General features: G+C 44.4%; 1 protein-coding gene across 2 annotated transcripts in view; it reads right to left on the bottom strand.

Moving 5' to 3' along the window:
- Positions 1-20,971, bottom strand: part of Grhl2 (grainyhead like transcription factor 2) — a 128,528-nt gene that overhangs the window by 4,398 nt on the left and 103,159 nt on the right. For both annotated transcript variants that reach the window (XM_048359033.1, XM_048359034.1), the window contains exons 10-14: positions 19,785-19,872; positions 19,220-19,359; positions 14,521-14,552; positions 7,285-7,379; positions 3,187-3,272 (exon numbers count right to left, since the gene is read on the bottom strand). In XM_048359033.1, coding sequence (XP_048214990.1) covers positions 3,187-3,272; positions 7,285-7,379; positions 14,521-14,552; positions 19,220-19,359; positions 19,785-19,872 — 441 coding nt within the window. The remainder of the gene's footprint in view (positions 1-3,186; positions 3,273-7,284; positions 7,380-14,520; positions 14,553-19,219; positions 19,360-19,784; positions 19,873-20,971) is intronic.

The following is a 20,971-nucleotide window of genomic DNA, read 5'->3' on the forward strand; positions in this document are numbered from 1 at the left end:
AGAAAAGAAAAGAAAAGAAAAATTAAACTATAAACTATGTTGTCAAGATCTAGAAGTTGGAGTTAGCGGAGACAGAGAGTAGGCATTTCAGTGGGTTCATTCTCATGAAAGAAGGTGAGTAGGAAAAGACAGAAAGGAAAGCAGTGTGATAATTTCCCATAGCCCCTTAGCTACTGAATGACAGAGACAGGATTTAAAAGGAAACCACCTGGAAGTCTGGCTTCGGATTTTGTACTCTTAGGGAAACTGGGTATGTGGTGAGACAGTTTAAGAGTGAGATTTATTAGCCTCATCCAGTTCATCGGAGCTACCGGCAAGGCGGAAACGGGTGCCTGCAGGAGGTGGAGTCCTGCTCTCAGTGTCATTCGCAAAGGCAAAGGCATCTGATGATTCGCCATGTTGACAGGGCGTTCTCTGCCTCCATGAAAGGCAGGGAGCCAGTCTTGGCCACATTCAGACCCTGGTAAGAAGTGAGACTGCAGAATTGACATGGAGGAAGCCGGACATCGGTCAGAGGCTTACCGAGGTCTCCTCCTGCCAGACAGAGGTTACTTCTCTGCCCACGACTGGCTATGACCATCCAGGCAGGTTCTCTTCTATACATAGAAAGTGTGCTTCATTTTCCAGGGGCAAATTAGGAGTGCTTTGATCCCCACCCCCCCACCACTCCGTGTTTTTCTTTTCCTTTGGGTAGTTACTGGGATTTAAACTCAGGGACTCAAAGTTTTTAATGACCCCGGCTTTTTTTTTTTTTTTTTTTAGCACCATCGTGCTTCAGAAATGATGGTTCCATTATCAAGTCTAATCTATGTCAGGGACACAGTGTGTGCCAGGGCTTGGGGAATCTCATTCTTATATTGTTCCTTTCAATCTTCACAATAACCAAGAGAAAGCCTATCTTCATTTCCACCTTAATGTTCTTAGCATGATCCAGCAAGTAAGAAGCACAATCAGAACTGGAGCACAGGCTTTTCTGAAGCCAAAGCTTGTACTCTGACCTCTAAACTATATGCATCCATGTGCATATGTGTTTCTTTCATACAAATACATCTATGATCATTATATATGTACATTTACTATCACACATACGTAGACAGTCCACTTTCTGTACCTACTTGCTCTGCAGCCACAGATCAGCCCAACTGCAGATCAAAAATATATTTTTTAAGTTATGTCTGTTCTGAACATGTGCATTATTTCCTACATTATTGCCATTATTTCCTAAATAATGCAGTATAACAACTCTGAGCATTTAAATTGTGTTATCTCTTATAGATTAGTACAGAGAGATGTTTTAAAGTATTGATGTGCATAGATTCACTGTAAATATTACACCATTTTCTATATCTCGAGCATCCATGGAGGTATCATAGAACCAACCTTGGACACTAAGAGATGACTACTTAATTGTATCGTGCTGTGCATGTTTATTTTATATGTACACACAAATACATAATACACAGAAATAGAATTATTATACTGTATGTACATGTGTCCCATGCATACATGTGTATCACAGTATATGAATGAGTACTGGTAAATGCCAGTGTAAGACAATGTCATACTCTAGCGAGATTGATCTTCACAAGACCTACACTTCGGCGGAAATGCTTTCTTATGCCCCCCAAGACTCCAGATAAATTCAGAGCACAACTCCAGGGTCCTTTGAGTAGGATCCAGTGTTCAAAACTCTACCATCTTTTCCAGGAGCTCAAGTCCTCACGACGACAGATCGCATGGACCTCCATGACTCCCCCAAGTGGACGAGCCACCACGGCATAGCAGCCCGTGTCTCGACCCTGAAGGAGCTCCTGTTGCTCCAGCTTGCCTCCTTGCACAACTCCGGCAGCAAGGGGTCAGCTTGTGTGGGTGCTTTAACAAAGCCTTGGCTTTCCAGACTTGAGGGAACCATAAAGTGAGAATTTCCCCTGAAGACCTGACCAGAGAACTTGACTCCCCCAAAGCTTACAGGATCAAGGATATTCATTACCTTCCATTGTCCCCTGCTTCCACACACCCTCCCCCACCTAACCAAAATAAGGTGGGTATATGAACAACCCCTAAAAAAGATCAAGAGCCAATGCTGGGTATGAAGTGTAGGCAGAAGCTGCTGTTAGGGTGTGGAGGGGTCATTTAGTTCCACTGTGGTCCGGTTAGATCACATGTACAGAACCTTTGTAAAATGAGTAAGAGAAGGAAAAGGGAAGATCCCAAGGAGAAAGGCAGATCTCAGCCTAAGAAATCAGTTTCAAACCCATCTAGAGCAGCTGCTCCTAGACTGAGTTCATCTTAGAGTGCTCTGCAGAGCTCATTGAAAACAGATCCCTGATCCTAAGTACCACTCTGCCCTCTCCTTCTCCCCTTCAGCAGAGCCTACATCTCCATGACTGAAGATTAAGCCTACACATTCAAAGCAACTCTTCTAGCAACTTCTATGTTCCAGGTAAGTCAACTTTTAGCAAAATTATCTAAAAGCCAGTCTGGGAAAGGAAATTGTTCAAAGCTTCCAAAAGAGATTTGGATATTCTGTGGACTTTTCTAGCACATTTGTCTGTCTTCTGTCAATTGTACAGGCATTTAAAACTTTTTGGTTTACTTGAAGTGATAGTGATCCTATTTCTTTGTTTGTTTTGTTTTTTGCCAGTCCTGAGCCTTGAACTCAGGGCCTGAGGCCATATTCCCCGCTCCAGTAGGGTTTTAACTTTTCCTTTGCAGGGAGCAGAACTCCATCCCAATGAAAAGAGCTATAGAGCAGAAGAAATTGCCAAGCTCAATAAGCAAAAAAAGTGGGGAAAAAAATCCAGCATCCATCAGTTACCTAAGTGAAAACAAAAGATGGTAAATCCACACAGTGAAATATGATTCAGCCATGATAAAGAATGACATACTACAACATGGATGATCATTAACAGAATTAGAGGGATGTAGAGAAGGCAGGCAGAGAGGAAGAGAGGAAGAAAAACAGAAAGAAGAAAAGTATGGGTCGAGATTAGCTGAGACTAAACAGCAAGACAGTTTAAGAAAGTTCCCCTCTTCAGATGCTGCTAAACCTGGCCCACGGAGATCAACATCTCCATAGACCCCGGCTTTTCCTTTCTCTCTAGGAAGCTCATCCTGGTGCCACGTGGAAGGCTGCGCTGCAGTAGACGGGCTTTGTTAAAGAGGCTGACAGGGCTTGTGTCTTACCGCTTCCATCAGTCCTTTCACTGTGGGAGACTTCAGCATCAAAGCATCAAACACGTCGTCCGTCTCCTTCCTCACATACAAAAGCACTGAAAGACAAAAGGGTACAGTCATGTGACAGAGGCCCAGAATCTGCTTCCTGTTATACAGGTGGCTCTGGCTGACATCACTGATGAGCTTGGACCCCAGTCCAGAGAACATTCTACAAGAGTGCCTGAGTGGGGCTGGGAATATGGCCTAGTGGCAAGAGTGCTTGCCTTGTATACATGAGGCCCTGGGTCCAATTTCCCAGCACCACATATATAGAAAATGGCCAGAAGTGGCGCTGTGGCTCAAGTGGCAGAGTGCTGGCCTTGAGCAAAAAGAAGCCAGGGACAGTGCTCAGGCCCTGAGTCCAAGCTCCAGGGCTGGCAAAAAAAAAAAAAAAAAAAAAAAAGAGTGCTTGAGTCACGCACAGATGCCCCATGATTAGGGACTCTTAAGGATTTGATAAGTGAACTAACCACTGGGTAACACCTACCAGGATTTAGGTTCACATGGGAAATTCTCAAGGTGAGTACATAATCTCTTGACGACTTTTCATTCCTGTGCATTTATTTAGCTACAACAGCCAAACAATGAATAACAATGGCTTTGGTGATCATTGGGATCAGTCTCTTGGAAGAATTTGGGACAATAAATATTGTTGATGACTTACTAGGACCCTAGGCCTTGTGAGCCAGGAGCTGGGATTGATTAGATAGGTGCCACTAAGTTCTGGCCCCTGCCTTTAGAGAATATGTGGTCGACCTCAAGAGTGAGGAAGACTTCAAAAAACCTAGATGAAATTTTAAGAGTGAAGAAGGAAAAGATGGCCCGATCTTGCCAGACAGAGTGCAGGTGAAGGCATGCTCTAGGAAGATGGCCTTGAAGGAGAGGTCCGATTAGGAAGATGGAAGGGGCATCAATGCCACAGTGAGGGTGGAGACGGTGGAGAGCGGAGACTCCAGGCAGATGGCCAGCAGCGGAACAGACGCAGGAGGGAAATGAGTCCCCGGCAGGGGAAGGGAGGAACAAGCTTAGCACTCAGAGCTCCACAGGCCAGGTTGGAGCCCAGCTCAGTCCCTGCTACCATTCCAGTCATTTCATCTGCCCAAGGCTGGATCATCGGTGTGCCATGGGGACACTAGTGTCTATTGCACAGGGACATGTTAGTGTTCAGTGACACATGGTTGCTTAGTACAAGCCTGGCATACAGCCAACACCTGTCCTCAACTAGTAGAAGCTGTTAGGAAGCACTTGTGGTCTTAGTGCCCCGGCAAGGTGGAAGGCAGCTCTTCCAGGCATTTCTTGGCAAAATGATGTTCTAAATATGAGCATGTGCAAAATAAAGAGATGGTAGGGACTCCACATATTCCTAGAGATGTGCAAATGGAGTTCACAGGCATCTCCCTGCCAGCCACACTGCCCAGATCACAGCTGCTCCAAGGCTGGGAAGGAGGGAGGGGGGAGGGAGGGAGGGAGGGAAGGGGAAGGGCAGAGAAGGGAAAGGAAGGGAGACAGACTTAAGTATGGCACTTTCTTCTCCTTCTGGAATAGAAAAATTAAGCACCTGTTAAATAAGTAGATTGGATATGTCTCCACAGATTTCTAAATTTAGTCCTTTAGAAGGAATATTTTATAGCCTCTATTTCAGCTAAAGTGAGTTCATAACCTATTGGTTATTATAAGAGGACTCGTGGAAAAATAATTAGGAGATAGAATTCCAATTACATCTAGATAAAGGAAATTAAATTAAAGGGGGAAAATTGACTGTTACAGATGAAAATTCTATACTTTCTTCCCAAGGCTCTCAAGAGAGAGAAGGAAAAAGCAATTTCCATCAGGCTAGCCCTAGGAAACCCCAAAGCACATTCTATTAAAGTGAGCCTGGCTACCGTTCATTTATAAATACCCACTTTCCATATCAGCGTCTTTGCCACACTTGCTGTGGCATGGCTGGGACATGCGGAAGGTGCCCTGCTACTCTGGGGTGGGCGGGCAGGAATGCCAGGCAGACAACCCTGTGCTCCCCTGAGGTCTGTTGACTGCCACACTGGGATGGCATGCTGGGCTCACAGCTCACTCTGGGGGAATTGCCCAGTGGGGTGGCTTTCATTAGCTCTGCCAAGGTAGCAAAGACAACCATCAGACAGCTGGCACGTACCCAAGTGATCCTGACAGAGGCACACCTTGGCTGTGAAGGCCAAACCATCAGTAATAATGGCTTTGGTGATCACTGTGATTGGTCTCTTCAAGAACTTCTGTCACTGACGTAGATTGTCAAACTTAGCTCTGAGTAGGAATAGTGAGACAGAAGCAAGCTAACTCCTCTGACCTTTTACAAAAAAGAAGCTACTGCCTCTGGAAGGGAAGCCACTCCTGCTGCTGGTGGGCTACTGCGCTCCCCTGTGTCGCTCGCTAGGACTTAGATGGTTCAAAGGACACAGCTTTAGTTTCAATCATACAATACCATTTCTTGTGGCAGTTTTTGTGCTGGCTTCACAATCTCTGAAAAGTAATGTTTGGGTACTAAATGTGGAGGTAAGCTACAATTATGCATGCCTGTGTCATTCTTAATTTCGGGGTGACTGTGCCCTAATTCTAAAAGTATAGGGTAGAAAAGCATCCAAGAATAAGATCAGAATGTGCTTGACTATGTGATGCTGAGTTGTGAGAGACTTTTAAGGGCTTATATCTTGCTAATGTAACGTTCATGCACTTAGGCTCTTTCTGTTCTGAAATACCAATTACTCATATGCAACTGATCCTGTAACTTACCAGATACAGATCTAATGAGAAAGCTAACAGCTCTACCTATGATCAGGTTGGAGTGAAGTAGCTTTTGTGTATAACCCATCAGTCCTCTCCAAAACTTGTTTTTTTTTGGGTGGGGGGGTTGTCACCCATGCTTTTAGAGATTAAGACTCTGAGGAGCAACAGGATGAAGTTCCTGTCCAAGGTCATACAAGGAACTCCAGGAGCCTGAGGCAGGGGACAGGATAGGAGAGTTCCCTGACACTGATGAAAATCCCATTATAACACATAGGACAAAAATGGAGTTTCTCCATAAGAAAAAGAGTCATGCTTGTTTAACATGGTAAGTTGAGTCATTGCAAGTCCAGTACACAGGAAGGACTCAGGGTGAGTTGTAACAGGATGCAGGGGAAATGGTGAAGCTGCGTATTTCTCTCACTCAGAGCGACAACTGGGTATAGTATGGAGAGGTCATGTAAGACATGGCACCTTCAGCCTTCCTTCTTGCCCTCTAGGGGAAACAGAGTGAGATTCTTGACTAAGTGCCAGGCACTTACGTGGCTTATGCCTAAACTCTTTGCTATTCAGGAAGCTGAGCTCTGGGGGTCTCAGTTTGAAGCCAGTCAAGCAGGAAAATCTATGACACTCTTCTCTCCAGTTAACCACCAAAAATCCACAAGTAGAAGCGTGATTCAGGTGTTGGAACACCAGCCTTAAGGGAAAAAGCTAAGAGACACTGTCCAAGCCCTGAATTCAAACTCTAGCGTAATAAATAAGCTGGGTGCTGGTGGCTTATGCCTGTAATCCTAGCTACTCAGGAGGCTGAGATCTGTGAGTAGTGGTTCAAAGCCAGTCTGAGCAGGAAAGACTGTGAGACTCTCATCTCCACTTAATCACAGAAAAACCTGAAGTAGCACTGTGGCTCAAGTGGTAGAGCATTAGCTTTGAGCAAAAGGAACCCAGGGACAGTGCCTAGACCCAGAGTTCAATCCCCAGGACAATCAATCAATCAATAAAAAAAATCCTAAATGAGTAAGTTGTGACGTCACAGGAAACAGTGGCTCATTTGTTTGTGTACGAATTTTTCTATTAATTGATTCTGAATCACTGGTTCTTATGAATTAGATGAGTCAGTATCTGTATTCCCATTCTGCCAAGGCAAAGGAAAGAACCAGTTTCCAAATAGAACTCTTATTCAAGATATGTAAAAGAACAGAATTTAGCACAAAGGAGAGAGAAGCCTGTGTGCTTCCTGTGTGGAAAAAAAATTCAACAAGCCCCTCTCCCCTGCTTTCCAAGGCTGGTGCAACCCAACTGGAGAGATACCTCGCTTAATGCCTTCTTCTTTAATCTGCTTAGCGGGTGCTGGACCAAACTCCTCTTCCATGGGCCTGAACATCCGTTTAACCAGGACACTATTGCTAGAAAAGAAGAGCAGATTGTTCAGCACAGAAGGCAAGGTGTCACACACAGTCAGTCACACATGTGCCAATTCCTACCCTTCTCCTTGCCCATGCCATGCCAACCACACGGCAATCTCCTTCCTCTTGCACGGCCCGTGCCACCCCTGTGCGAGGGAGCACACACAGCACTGTCTTTAGGGCACAGACCTAAGTCCTGATCCTCATCACTGACTATAGAGCTCCAAAATGAGACATGTAGGTGGTACTCCCTTCAACCTGTACCTCTGTCCTCTTTTCTGTTCAGAAAATCAAGGCAGGGAGGGAGACCACTGTGTGGTTCTCAAGTCACAATGGTCCAGCAGAGGCCCCGGCTGTCCTCTAGCCTCTTGCCAGCTCCTTAGGACACAGTAGGGAAATGGAAATGATAGATGCCCACCTTACTGGACCTTGGCTTAGACAGATCACCCTCATAATAAAGTTATACAGTGAATGTGGCTTCCTGTTATTTATTTTCCTTTCCCATTGGTTGGAGCAGATGACAATTGAATAGTGGGAGTTCCCAGACCCAGTGGCAAATCTGTTTCTGTTCTTTGACGGAGGTTTCAGTCCCATCACCTATGACCACAGTGCTGGGCTCCTGCATGATCTCAAGCTCTAGTGGCCAGAACTGATGGTTAGGTACTTCCTCCCAAAGTCTCTGCATGTGCTGAGAAAAACTGATTAAGAGAAACCCAAACTGGAAAAAGTGGAACCAGAGAAAATGCTCAAGAGAGAGATCTCACTGCTCTTCAGAGCGTCAAGGAAGCAGAAACAGAGCTTTAGAAATTTTTCACCTCTTCAGGTACTCATGAACACTGTGAGCGAGCCAGGGTAAGGCCCAGTGTTACCCCATTACTCAATCTGAGGTGATAATGAGATATACCAGCAAGAGTCACCATTCCCTGAAACATGTTTGGCCAGGGTCAATATAGTCATTATACTCAATGTACACATGTGAAAATGGAATCAGATAATTTGAGGCAATGGGTGGGACTTGAACAAATGGGGCAAGAAAAATGGAAGGAGTGACCAGACAGATGGACAGACAGGCAGAGAGACAAATAGTTAGCTAGATAACTTATCCTGGGGCTTGAACTCGAGTCCCTAGGCTTCTTGTGCTCAAGGCTAGTACTCTACCACTTGAGTCACAGCTCCACTTCCAGCTTTTCAGTAGTTTATTGGAAATAAGAGTCTCAGGAACTTATCTGCCTAGGCTGGCTTCAAACCACCATCTTTTAGATCTCAATTTCCTGAGTACCTAAGATTATAGGTGTGAGCCACTGGTATCCAACTGTAAAGATAATTCTAAAAGCAATTTTAAGAAAAAGGAATCTGCATTTTCTTATTTTAGACTCTAGCTTGTCAAACAATTAAAACACTAGCAAAACTCTAAAAGTCAAGTCCCTGTGGAGATGAGAATAAACTTTTAAGGTACCGATCTCTCTGCCTTTCTCTCTCTATTTTGCCATAAATGCAGGTCATCTTATTTTGTCACATCTTAGATCTACAATGACCATGTCCTCAGGACTAGAAGATTAAACAATACATCCATATAGTGGCCACTGGCTGTTAGGTTAATAATAAGTAAGTAGCCTGAAATGTCACCAGTCCCTCTCATGCTGTGTAAAGTTTCTTAAGCTAGCAGTTCTTTTTTCAGTAAGCAAAATTTATTTGTTTTTCCATTTCTGTTGACTTTTGATAGTACTTCATTTTGAGCCACGATAGACTTTGCCATTAGAATAACATCTTGGACAAACCATTTGAAGCTTTGGGAGTTGAAACAGACTCTCTTACATATCCAAATCTATAAGCCCAGTAGGACTCAATCTGCTTTTTATGAGTTCTGAATTTGATTGTTTGGATTATTTCCAAGGCGAGGTCAGAAAGAAAGGGCAGACAGGACTGGCCTATTTGCCAGACAGGTACAAATCTGAGGCCTAGGCAATGAGATTGCCTTATACTCCCAAAGCCTGGAAAACAAGGAGGAGGTTGTCAGTATGTATAATGACTCGGGGCCAACAGCACATTCAGCCATGGACTTGACAAAAAAAAAAAAAATGGCAAAAATATCAGTGGTCCTTGGCCATGCCAGAAGAGGCAACATTGCATCTGAACCATACTTTGTTTGAGTGATTGGTAAGTTATCTGCAAAAATGTACAAAAAGGGGAGATATTGTTTGCTTCTCTCATAACTTTGCTCATAAGGTGATAGATGCCAATTACCATGGACATCCTAAAAACAAAAACAAAAACAAAATGGAGCCACATTTTCTCCATCAAGAGGAGGCCGCTTTATTTCAAGTGCTTCCAATGTCTTTCACATTCATTCAGTCTTCATTCATTTAGTTTCAATGAATTGCTCTTTTGGGGACTCAGCCCAACATGACTTCAGCCAATGCTAGTTTTGAGTGATTATGGATATATTTGGTAATATAGGATATAATTGGTAATAAAGCATACACACAAGGAGTTCTGTAGATGATGCTCATAACAGGCAATAAATGATCAGGTCAGTAAGGCCCAGAAATAGCATCATAAAAGGTAATACAGATAGTTCTGTTGCTGATTAAAATGTTACAGGGGATGGCTTATCAATATTCCGGCCAAGAACAACTTGATAAGTCTAAAATTTTTTTAACACTTTACCAGAGAACTGCTGCTGACACAATGAGCTCTGCAAGATCTGAGGGCACAGAGAACTGAGAGAGAAGAATGGAGGGGAATCTGGCTTTTTGCTCCCACAGCCCCTTGTCCGTCCAAGGCTGGGGTAGAAGGGTGACAAGCCCAGCCAGAGGCACATACTAAAGGGCAAAGACGCTTTCATTGCAAGGTGTTAGCGAAACAGGTTTAGAGCATCAGGACTTATGGCCAGCTTCTTAGAGAGCAAGGAGGCACAGAAAAGTGAGCTAAGCGCTCTGGAATGCCATGATCTTAAGCTCTACAGGATGACAAACCAAGAAGCTAAGCAGAAAGCCATGGGGGAGCAAGGAACTCAGCTCAAGAGACTGTGCAAAGGCCAGTGGAGAAAGCATCTGCTCACGGCTTGGGCAATGCATATGGCAGCCTCGGCCTGGTCTCCTCAGTCAGGAACAGACTTGTCAGATCTGGGTTCTACTTCAAGAGATCCACCTAGTTGTGCTCTCACCAAGGCCCAAAAGCTATCCTAATGAGCACTTGTCCCCTTGATGTCTCCTTTGAAACCACCGGTCAAGAATTGAGGACGCAATAAGGCATAATAGCAAGAGCCGGTAATGAAAAGTGTAGCTGGACATGGGTTCAGTTCCTGCCTTGAGCACTTACTATGGAGGTAACTTTGACCAAGTTTATGATCTCTTGGAGACTCAATTTCCTCCTGATCAAAAGGAAGTCAGAAAGGAAATTGGGGGAGGGGGGTGGGAATATGGCCTAGTGGCAAGAGTGCTTGCCTCATATACATGAAGCCCTGGGTTCAATTCCCCAGCACCACATATATAGAAAACAGCCAGAAGTGGCGCAGTGGCTCAAGTAGCAGAGTGCTAGCCTTGAGCAAAAAGAAGTCAGGGGGGCTGGGGATATAGCCTAGTGGCAAGAGTGCCTGCCTCGGTATACCCGAGGCCCTAGGTTCGATTCCCCAGCACCACATATACAGAAAACGGCCAGAAGCGGCGCTGTGGCTCAAGTGGCAGAGTGCTAGCCTTGAGCGGGAAGAAGCCAGGGACAGTGCTTAGGTCCTGAGTCCAAGGCCCAGGACTGACAAAAAAAAAAAAAAAAAAAAAAAAAAAAAAGAAGTCAGGGACAGTGCTTAAGCCCAGAGTTCAAGCCCCAAGACTGGCAAAAAAAAAAAAAAAAAAGGCTCTTTCTCTTTCACTCAGTACCAAATACAGGGTCTCTCTGTGCCACTGTCCCTAGACTTTCCTCTCTCAGCAATCCTGGGCATCTCTGGCCAGGGATGCAGTTTCCTACAGGCTCCTCCTGGACTTTGGGTCCTGAAGGGCATTGGATCAATATTCTTGAGCAAAAAGAAGCCAGGGACAGTGCTCAGGCCCTGAGTCCAAGCCCCAAGACTGGCAAAAATAAATAAATAAATAAATAAATAAATAAATAAATAAATAAATAGATAAATAAATAAATAAATAGATAAATAAATAAATAAGGAAATTGGGGAGAATACATTGAGATACTGCATACTGCACTGCACTTAATGCAGTGCCTAACGCAGGTATCCAGTGAGTGTTAAAGTATTACATACATTTCCATACATCAGTAACCTAGGACCTACCATGGATGAAGACTGAGACGCCAATGCTCTCCACATTGGTCAGTCAAGTACTAGTGAGATGCATGAGTACAAGATTTGGGTTTCAGGTGTCATGACTGTGCAATCAGGCAGGGTAATTCTCACAAAGAGGCTAGCCAGGGGAATAACAAGTTGGTCAGTGGACATCTCAACATAGTCAGCTTGCAAAGGCTGTCTGAGATGAGACAGCCTTACAGATTTACAGTGAGATCTACATAGCAAGGGACATCTGGGAGCTCCAGCACTTCTCACTGCTAATGCTAAGATTTCCCATTTACTTTTTCTTACTCCATAGTAAATGCAATGCTAATAATGCTGGATGGATCTAAGTGACTATTATTATTGCTATTATGTGTTGGTCATAGGGCTTGAACTCAGGGCCTAGGCCCTGTTCCTGAGCTCTTTTGCTTAAAGCTAGTGCTCTAACCACTTTGAACCGAAGTGTCACTTCTAGTTTTTTAGTAATTAACTGGAGATGAGTCTCACAGAGTTTCCTGCCCTTTCTGGCTTGAACCTTGATTCTCACATCTCAGCCTCCTGAGTAGGCTAAGATTACAGGCACGTGCCACCAGTGCTTGGCTAAGTGACATTCTTATACAAAATCATCAAATGTAGAATTGAAGAAACTGAAACCCAGATACCAAGGCCACACATTGGCAACTGGCAGTCCAAGAACAGGACTTGGGTTCCCTGAGTTCAAAGCCAACATTTTTCTTTTTACAATGCCATGCTGTCTTATAAAATCTGAGAATCACAGATTAGAATGGATACTGATCATTATTTCTGTTTGTTTCAACTATCAGAAATTATTAATGGGCTAAAATAAAAAGAATAACCTTTGTCATTCACCCCCTGGAGACAAGATTTTGCTATACAGCCTAGACTGGCAATCCTCCTGCCTCAGCCTCTTGAGTACTAGGATTACAGGAATATATCATCACGCCAGGCTCTCTAACAGGTACATAGGAAACATAGCACCCTGAATTAAGAGCTTAAATTCTAGATAAGATATTGTCCTTAACCAGTTGGGGAATTATTTGACTCCTTTGGGAGTCTCTCCGCTGGGGATTAAAGTAGCAAATGCTCTGTAAACAGAAAGTAAACATATAGGTTTTGCAGGCCATCTGGTCTCTGTTACAATTTAGTTCTGCTGTTACAGTGCCAAAGCAGTTCCTAGTCAGTACATAGTGGACTTAATGTGGTATGTGTTAATAAAACTTTATGGACATTTGGATTTCCTACAATTTTTCTAAGTCATGTATCATCATTTTTCTTTTGAATTTTTTTTCCAAGTGTTGGAAAAAGAAGAAAACCACTCTTAGTCAGCAAACTATGGAAACGCAGTTGATGAACTTGATGCTATATGTTCCACTCGCTTTGACAACTGAGCAATACTTTACAGATAAATACATTAATTTCTTAAGAACAGGGATGGTCTGGTTTTACCAAACTAGGCATTTTAGTTACCTATATCTAATACATCCAAGAACATAAAATAAATATTAAAATGAATGTACTTCTAGTAAGAGAGAAAACAGCATTCAGGTCTGAAGAAGAAATTATCCCATTATATTCTGTAGTCCATGTGGTTCAGAATACATGTTTATTCTTAAAGTCAACTTTTAGGAGATTACTTTAAAAATTGAGTAGCATCCCCTGGAGAGGACATAGGACATTGAGGGGTAAAACTATATTTTAACCAAGGACAATGCAGGAGGACAGAAAGTGATGTCTGAATGCTGAATGAGAATGAGACTTACCCAGAAAGGAAGATGATAACCAATGGGAGAGAGGTCAACTGGATTCCAGCTCTCAGAAAAAATAGTGTAGTGAGCTACCTCATACACAGTGAACCCTCCGTCACTGTCACTGTTCAAGTAGAAGCTGGCTGACTACATCTCAAGGACACACGATGGACGTTACCATTGACCAGGAGAAGAGGTCAGCTCAATGACCCTGAAGCTTCCTTAGGGTGCTAAAACTCTAAGTTTTTGTTGTTGTTGTTGTTGTTTTTTGGCCAGTCCTGGGCCTTGGACTCAGAGCCTGAGCACTGTCCCTGGCTTCTTCCAGCTCAAGGCTAGCACTCTGCCACCTGAGCCACAGCGCCCCTTCTGGCCGTTTTCCATATATGTGGTGCTGGGGAATCGAACCGAGATCTTCATGTGTAGGAGGCAAGCACTCTTGCCACTAGGCCATATTCCCAGCCCCTAAAACTCTAAGTTTATAAAATGAGTGAAGGATAGCAAGCACTTTGAAGATATGGCTGTCCCTAAGAAGCTACATGACTCTGTTGAGGTGAATATGCGTCCAGTGCAAAGGTGGAGAACACCTCCCTACACTGGAACCTTCCATGACCACCTCTCATCTAAAATTCTGGAGGATAGTGAACGGTGCTATCGTTCCCACTCAAACTGGCCTCAAGCCAGGCCTTCAAGAAGCAAATGTAGGCCCCAGGTAGTTCTGAGGGAGAGCAGGCTCTTGCTCAGATCAACTTGCTCTTATGTTGGGACCAAACAATGAGTAGAGCAAGGGGTAACAGGAGGATTTCTGTAATGGATTATTGGTTTAAAAAAAAAAAAGATGGACTGGAAGAGATGGACCACTTGGAAGAATAAGCAGTTACTCAAAGGTAGATCATAGGAAGGAAAAGGAGGGAATTGAAATCAGAGAAAGGAAAGCACCCCCACCCCACCCCCAGCTTTCCCTTCCAGACAGTTCTTTTCTTAGCTCTGAGTCACAAGCAAAATGGGAGGTCCCACCTTCTGCCCAGAGTTAGAGCTAAAGTAGCATGTCATTCACATCGACCAACTTGAGTTGTTTAGGTGAAATAATTGAGTGTCTTACCCTTCTCGTTCATCATCTGTGTTGTAATACACCTGTAGAAAGAAACAATAGTCTTACTGTAGGTCAGAAACAAGAGTGAAAACACAACACAGGATGTGAAGAAGGTATAAACTGTCACTTAAAAAGATACAAGGAAAATTTTCAATGATGGTGTGTGTGTGCGTGCACACACGTGCACAGAGAAACACAAAACTTAACCTCTTCACATTTTCCCTGGGGTTGATTCTTAGACTTTAATGGAATAAAATTGGAAATCTGATTACTTCTAGCTAAAGTCAGTCTGATCAGATTATCACAGCCCTAAGCCAAATCTTGCTTCTGACATTAAGAAAATATGTTGGTGGGGTCTCATTTGAGGGCTTCGAAGGGCACTGGCTGGCAGTGTGGCTCTTGGAGCAAGGCCTGGGAGTGCCTAGCCCATGTGACTCACAGGTGAGCTGACTCTGACTCTGCGCCATTGAGAGGGGAGGGGAGGGGCGGGCCAGGCAGTTCTTCAGCAAGACAACAGGCCCTTGCATTTACTGAAAAGGGATCTGGGTTGCCATAGCTTCCCACAAGCACAGAAAATTAGAAGTCACTGTCATTGGGTTGGTAAAGTTGACATGGCTTTGGCAGGCACGTCAAGCCCAGAAGAAGCTCTCCAAGGATGACTATCCGTCATGGTCAGCACAGAGGCAGGACGAATCTGAATTCAAACATGAGGGCTGGGGATATGGCCTAGTGGCAAGAGTGCTTGCCTCGTATACATGAAGCCCTGGGTTCAATTCCCCAGCACCACATATACAGAAAATGGCCAGAAGTGGTGCTGTGGCTCAAGTGGCAGAGTGCTAGCCTTGAGCAAAAAGAAGCCAGGGACAGTGCTCAGGCCCTGAGTCCAAGCCCCAGGACTGGCCAAAAAAAAAAAAAAAAAAAATGAATTCAAACATGATAAAGCACCCTTACTATTTGATGGAACTATGGGAGAAGCCCAAAGGGGATTTGCTGGGTTCATGTTTCTTTTGGACCCAATTATTTCTATACATTGTTGGCCTTTTATGAGTCTGTGTACTTCAGTGCCATTTGTTTTGGTATGAGAAACAATATATGAATTAGTATCAATCATTGACATGTGGCTTTCAAAAGCAGCCTGAAGACTCAGTCCCTTAAGTCGCTGTCCCTGCCCAGCCTGGGCCTCTACAGATGCCATCTCAGAACAGATGCCATTCCAAGACTCCTGGAAGCTCCTAAGAAGCTGCCAAGACTAGGCTTCATTACATACTAAACCTGGTTATCTAGAATCCTCTGCAATGAGTCATTCCAGGTATTAGCTCAGATCTGCATGCGTATCCTCCTTTGTTTCTTGTTGCATTGTATATATTGTGCCTTCACAAATAAAAAGCAAGGTAAAGTTGTGTTTTTTCCATCCCAGGACTCAGTGTCATGTGCAGAGCACTTGTCACTGAGGAAGGGGAGCCTGGGCCACACAGTTACCCTGGAAAGTTCCTGGTGGTGGTGGTGCTGTGTTGGTGGCTTTGTGTGTCACATCACATATCCGCCCTGCCTGATGCCCTGGGAAAGTTAAGAGATAGCTCGTTGCAAAGCTGGTGGGTGATGCGAGCAGGCACACAGCTGTGCTGTGTTCGTCCTCTTGGATGGCCTCTGCTTCACAGCGGGTCCCTGTCACTGCCTTCATGTTTCTTTCTCTCCCTAACCACCCATGGCTTCTTTCTTGTTGGCCATTGTAATAATTGCACCAACTGCACGAACTTCATTTTTGGAGCATGTGTTTCAAACCTAAGTGTGTCTTAACAAACACACATGGGGGTCTTATTGTAAAACTAATCTCCAATGATTACTGCAGATATTCTAATTCTAAAGACTTGGAGAGAGAGTGATGCAGGGAGAAGGAGGGCGACTTGGGGAATCTGAATGAGTCCAAGAACATGTTTTGGGAGAATACTGATCAATCATGATTCAAGAGACCCCCCAGAGGGTTGAAGAGAGGAGAAAGTCCTCCTTAGGACCAGGCACCCATATGCAGGGTTTATCCCCTCATACTAGCTTTTGATGCTCACCCAAAGATATTCTCCAGTGCACACGCAGGTCAATGAAGCAATGGGAGAGAGGGATGTAAGACTGATAGTAGCAGCAGTCCCTCATAGCCAGTGTTCTTATGTGAATAGAAAAAAGTGGTCCATGTTGCGGCACCTTCAGCATGACTCAGGACTGGGCCCTGACTGTGAGGCTGCTGGCTCGGCCCTGTGCAGGGCTGCGGCTGGTTTAGCAAGACTCACACCGGCAGTGGTTCTGGGGCGCACTCACTGTCTCCCTCCACAAGTAGCAAATCAGCCTGCTCCTGCTTCCTTTTGAGCTACTTATTCTAGCCGGCCAACCCCGGTCTTCTCCTCACTTTGGGGCCTCTAGATGACCTACCGCTCCAGGATCTATCGCTTTCCAGAAAAGGTAAGCTTTAAAAGCCCCAGCAGGCTGATGCTCTAGCTAAGCAAGATGAACAGCAGGTTGTTCCAGAGAGTGGCTGAGTGTGTTCTGGCTGCCAGAGGCCCAGGCAGCCTTCCTCATGGACTCCTTCCCTCTGAATCCAAGGCTACCAGGGAGACCTGGCAAGGCAGCCTCCAGATAGCAGGACCTAAGAACACCGTGGCCCCGGCTGCTGCTCGGGGAGCTGCTTTGCAGACACTGAAGCCAACAACCTGCTGGGGCTGCACTTGCCTTCCTAGTGAGTGGTTCCCCGGCTCATGACACTGAGAGGCAGGGAAGGCCGGGGGACTGACCGTCACAGGCAGCCAGATCTGGTCACTTTTTCCATTCAGATTCATTTACAGCCTTGTGATTTCAGACAAGTCTTGCCAAGAGTAGGTCAGGCTGTCAGCGTGGACATGGCAAGAGACAGTAAGCACAGCTTAACTCAATTATTCCTCTTATAGAAGGTGTGGAAACCTCGCTCCATGGAACTCTGGAGTTAGCACAGACAGCACGTATACAAACCACTACTATATGCCTGATAACTTTTTTGTAAGTTTGTTGCTAGGTCTCCTTTTTTACTAAATTAACAAAATTCTTCCTTTCCCTGTGCCAAAGAAGCAAGATAACACCAAAACATGAGTTTTTTTCTTCTTTTTTTTTAGTGAAAATGTGCTTGAAGAAAAAGCCACTGGGATTGTAGCACCATGTTTTATCAGAAATGACAAAATAACCAAAAGGAAAATGAAAAACACAAAAAGCAAACAGAGGCCCTCTGCTTGCTTAATAGTTGTGTCACATAATGAAACCACATAGCCAATTCTGGGTGGTAAAACATTAGTTAAGAAGCAAGAGTGATGTAATGAAGACCTGCTAGACTAAGGTCAGGTTTTAGGAATGTCTGCACATAAATAATTGGAGAGACACGAACATTCTGATAGACTTTATATCTCAAAACAGACCCTCCCTCAAAGACATTGTGGGTATGGGAGAAAACTAAGCTGCACAGAAGTCAAACCTCAGTTGGCCTGGTGAAAGACAATTCGAGATGATCTTAAGGAAAATACTGTTCTTTGTGAATCAGGTGAAAGAAACAATACTAAAAACAAGAGTTACAAGTCTTATCTCATAACTCAGGAAATTTCTTTGATAAAAGAAGACTTCACCAACAAATTTCCTCATAGTAAATGAACAATTATTAGTGAATGGCTAATTTAATTCATGGGTACTTGTTTGTGTTCCTTCAAGTGCAGTCAGATATTTGGGAGTACCATGTACACACAAATTAATAACCATGTGCATGCGTGCGCGCATGCACGCCAAGTTTGAACTCAGTGCCTAGCTTGGCTTTTTTGCTCAAGGCTGGAGCTTTACTGCTTTAGCCATACCTCCAGTTTTGGCTTTTTGCTGGTTAATTGGAGATATGAGTCTCATTGACTTTTCAGCCTGGACTCACTTTGAACCACAATCCTTAGGAACTAGGATTTTAGTCATGAACCATCAGTAACTGGCCTTCCATTTATAACACTATTGCAATTAGTTCCTATGGTGGTATATAGTTTCTGTGATTAATATTTTTAGTAGCCACATAATGTTCCATTAATCCAAGCTACCACAATGAATTAATAATTGGGCATTTGTTTTGATTAATATTATATCTTTTCTTTACTTGTAGATATACCTATCAGATAGAACTTACTTTTATTATTGTTCTTCTGAAGGGCAGGGGACTTAACTATATCTCTCACCTATACTAGATGAAAAATGATTTACCTATTCAACAGGTAATGTTCATTTACTAAGACAAAAATGTTGACAGTGTTATTTAATGAAAAAAAAATTCCCCTTGTGCGGCTTTAGGAAGTCACACGGAGCAGTTATATCTCCTACCATTAGGTGGTGCTGTATTGCATCAGCTAAACCTCCTGACAAAGCTTAAGATGGGCCAGTGGGCGGGCCTTCCCTCCCTCCCTCACGCCTTCCCTCCCTTCCTCCCTCCCTCCCTCTCTCCCTCCCTCCTTCTCTTCCTTCCTTCTCTTCCCTCCCTCCCTCCTTTCCTGTTTCATTGCACTGTGAGCACTTCTTTCACTCACATCTACCCACTCTCTTCTGCCCCTTTGGAAATCAGTATCCGTGTTTTGATGGAAATGGCATTGACTTTCTTTCCCCCCCCCCCCCCCCCCCCGCCCCCGGCAGCTGCCTGGGGCTGGCTGGCAGGCGGGTTTTTCGGGAGGCATACCTGCCCAGTCCTCTGCAGGTTTGCAAAGTGAACGTCGGGAATGAAGAGCACGGGCTGTGAGTGCAGGTCGGGCATGGTTTTGAAGTAGGTGATGTCACTCTTCTTCTGTAAAGGTATGGCGGCCAACTTCCCTTCAGTGGCTGGAAGGGACCACAAAACCCATAAAGGACAGGCTTGCGCATGACTGAGAACCATCTTAACCGAAGTTCATGGCTTTCTACCCGAGAACTTTCCAAATAGTAGACGGGATCACACGGCACATACCTCCTTTCTACCCCCCCCCCCCCCCCAATGGGAACAGGAACAGCAGTGGGCACGCGAGGTGGCGCTCAGGGCCTCTCCCAGCCTGATCTCTCCATGGCCTCCCAGAGTTCTAGCAGTCCCCACATTACAAATCACAATGCTTGGGGGAATTCTATCTGCTTTTCATAGAAAATTGGCCTCTGCTGCCAGGAGCTCAGGCCATACCTTCATATCTGTTCTTTTCCCTGCAACCCTCTTCTCTCCACCTGTTCCTTTGGGATCCCCGCCCTCAGAGGCTGCCTGTCAGCACCAGCAAACTCACAGTTGTTGCACTGAGCTTGAGAGGCCTGGCCTTTCCCTTTCTTCCTGTTCTGCTTTCTCTCTTCATCTCGGATCTTCCTTTCAGCTCCCTGAAGAGAAAAACAAAGGCCATATCACGCACGGACATTGTCCCACATACACAAAACATGTGACTATGAAACAAAATGGAGGGAAGAGAGGGGCCAGGAAGCCCCATTCTCTAGTGGGGGCAGGCCTCTGTTCTGCAAGTTGGGAACACTCATGAGTCTCTATACTGTACTTCTAACCATGAGTGAGACCATCTCAGCTGTCTCCTTTTTTGGTATTGTACCTATTTAAAGCTCATCAGTTTTGAATTCATATGGGAAGACCAGATCCAGTTCCCTAATCCAGAGTCAAAGTAGCTTTACTGATTATAATAAAGTGTCATCAGATGAAGCACGGCCCCATTAAATTCATTCCTGGGCATGGAGAAACTTTTAAAGTTAAATTTGACTTCTCTATAAAATGTTTTCTTCACTTGTAAGAATTAAAAAAAAAATCATTACAGTGGCCATGCATAGTAGTACATGTTTAGAATGTGAGCCACTCAGGAGGCAGAAGTAGGGGGATTATAGTTCAGGACCAGCTTGTGCAAAGTTAGAGTGAATCTCAACCTGAAAAATAAACTAAAAACAAAAAGGAGTAGAGAGTGGCTCAAGCAGTAGAATGCCTGCCTGGCAAACACAAGGTCCTGAGTTCAAACTCTAGTGCCACAAAGAGGAGGGGCGAGCCCCCTCCTTGCAGTGATAGGAATGAGAGAAGGCATTTATTTCTCCCTTACTTTATGAGCACAGAGGTGGGAGGTCACTTTGTACTTAGAAGTACAATTTGGGTTTCTGTATCAGCATTTTCATATGGTGCTCATCCAACAAAATAGAAAATGGCTCTGTTCATTCACTGCCTTTAGGTGCTCTGTTCTTTGTCATTTGACTTTTCCATTGGCTCTTCTTGCCAAATGACCAAATCGTATCCCATTTCATTAATTGATTGTCACCATAACAGGTCTTTTCTTTGGAGCTGGTGGTAATTCTAATTCCCTTGTTTAGTTATTTGTTTGTTCATTCTTCTCTTATCACCTCTCATGCAGATGTTGACAGTTTCTTGTACTTTGTCTCCGTTCTCACTGCAGGAGAGCTCTTCAGCACCTTGTTTACACTGGGCTCCTGA

Source organism: Perognathus longimembris, chromosome 12, assembly GCF_023159225.1.
Source record: "Perognathus longimembris pacificus isolate PPM17 chromosome 12, ASM2315922v1, whole genome shotgun sequence".
In the NCBI taxonomy this organism is placed as follows: domain Eukaryota; kingdom Metazoa; phylum Chordata; class Mammalia; order Rodentia; family Heteromyidae; genus Perognathus; species Perognathus longimembris.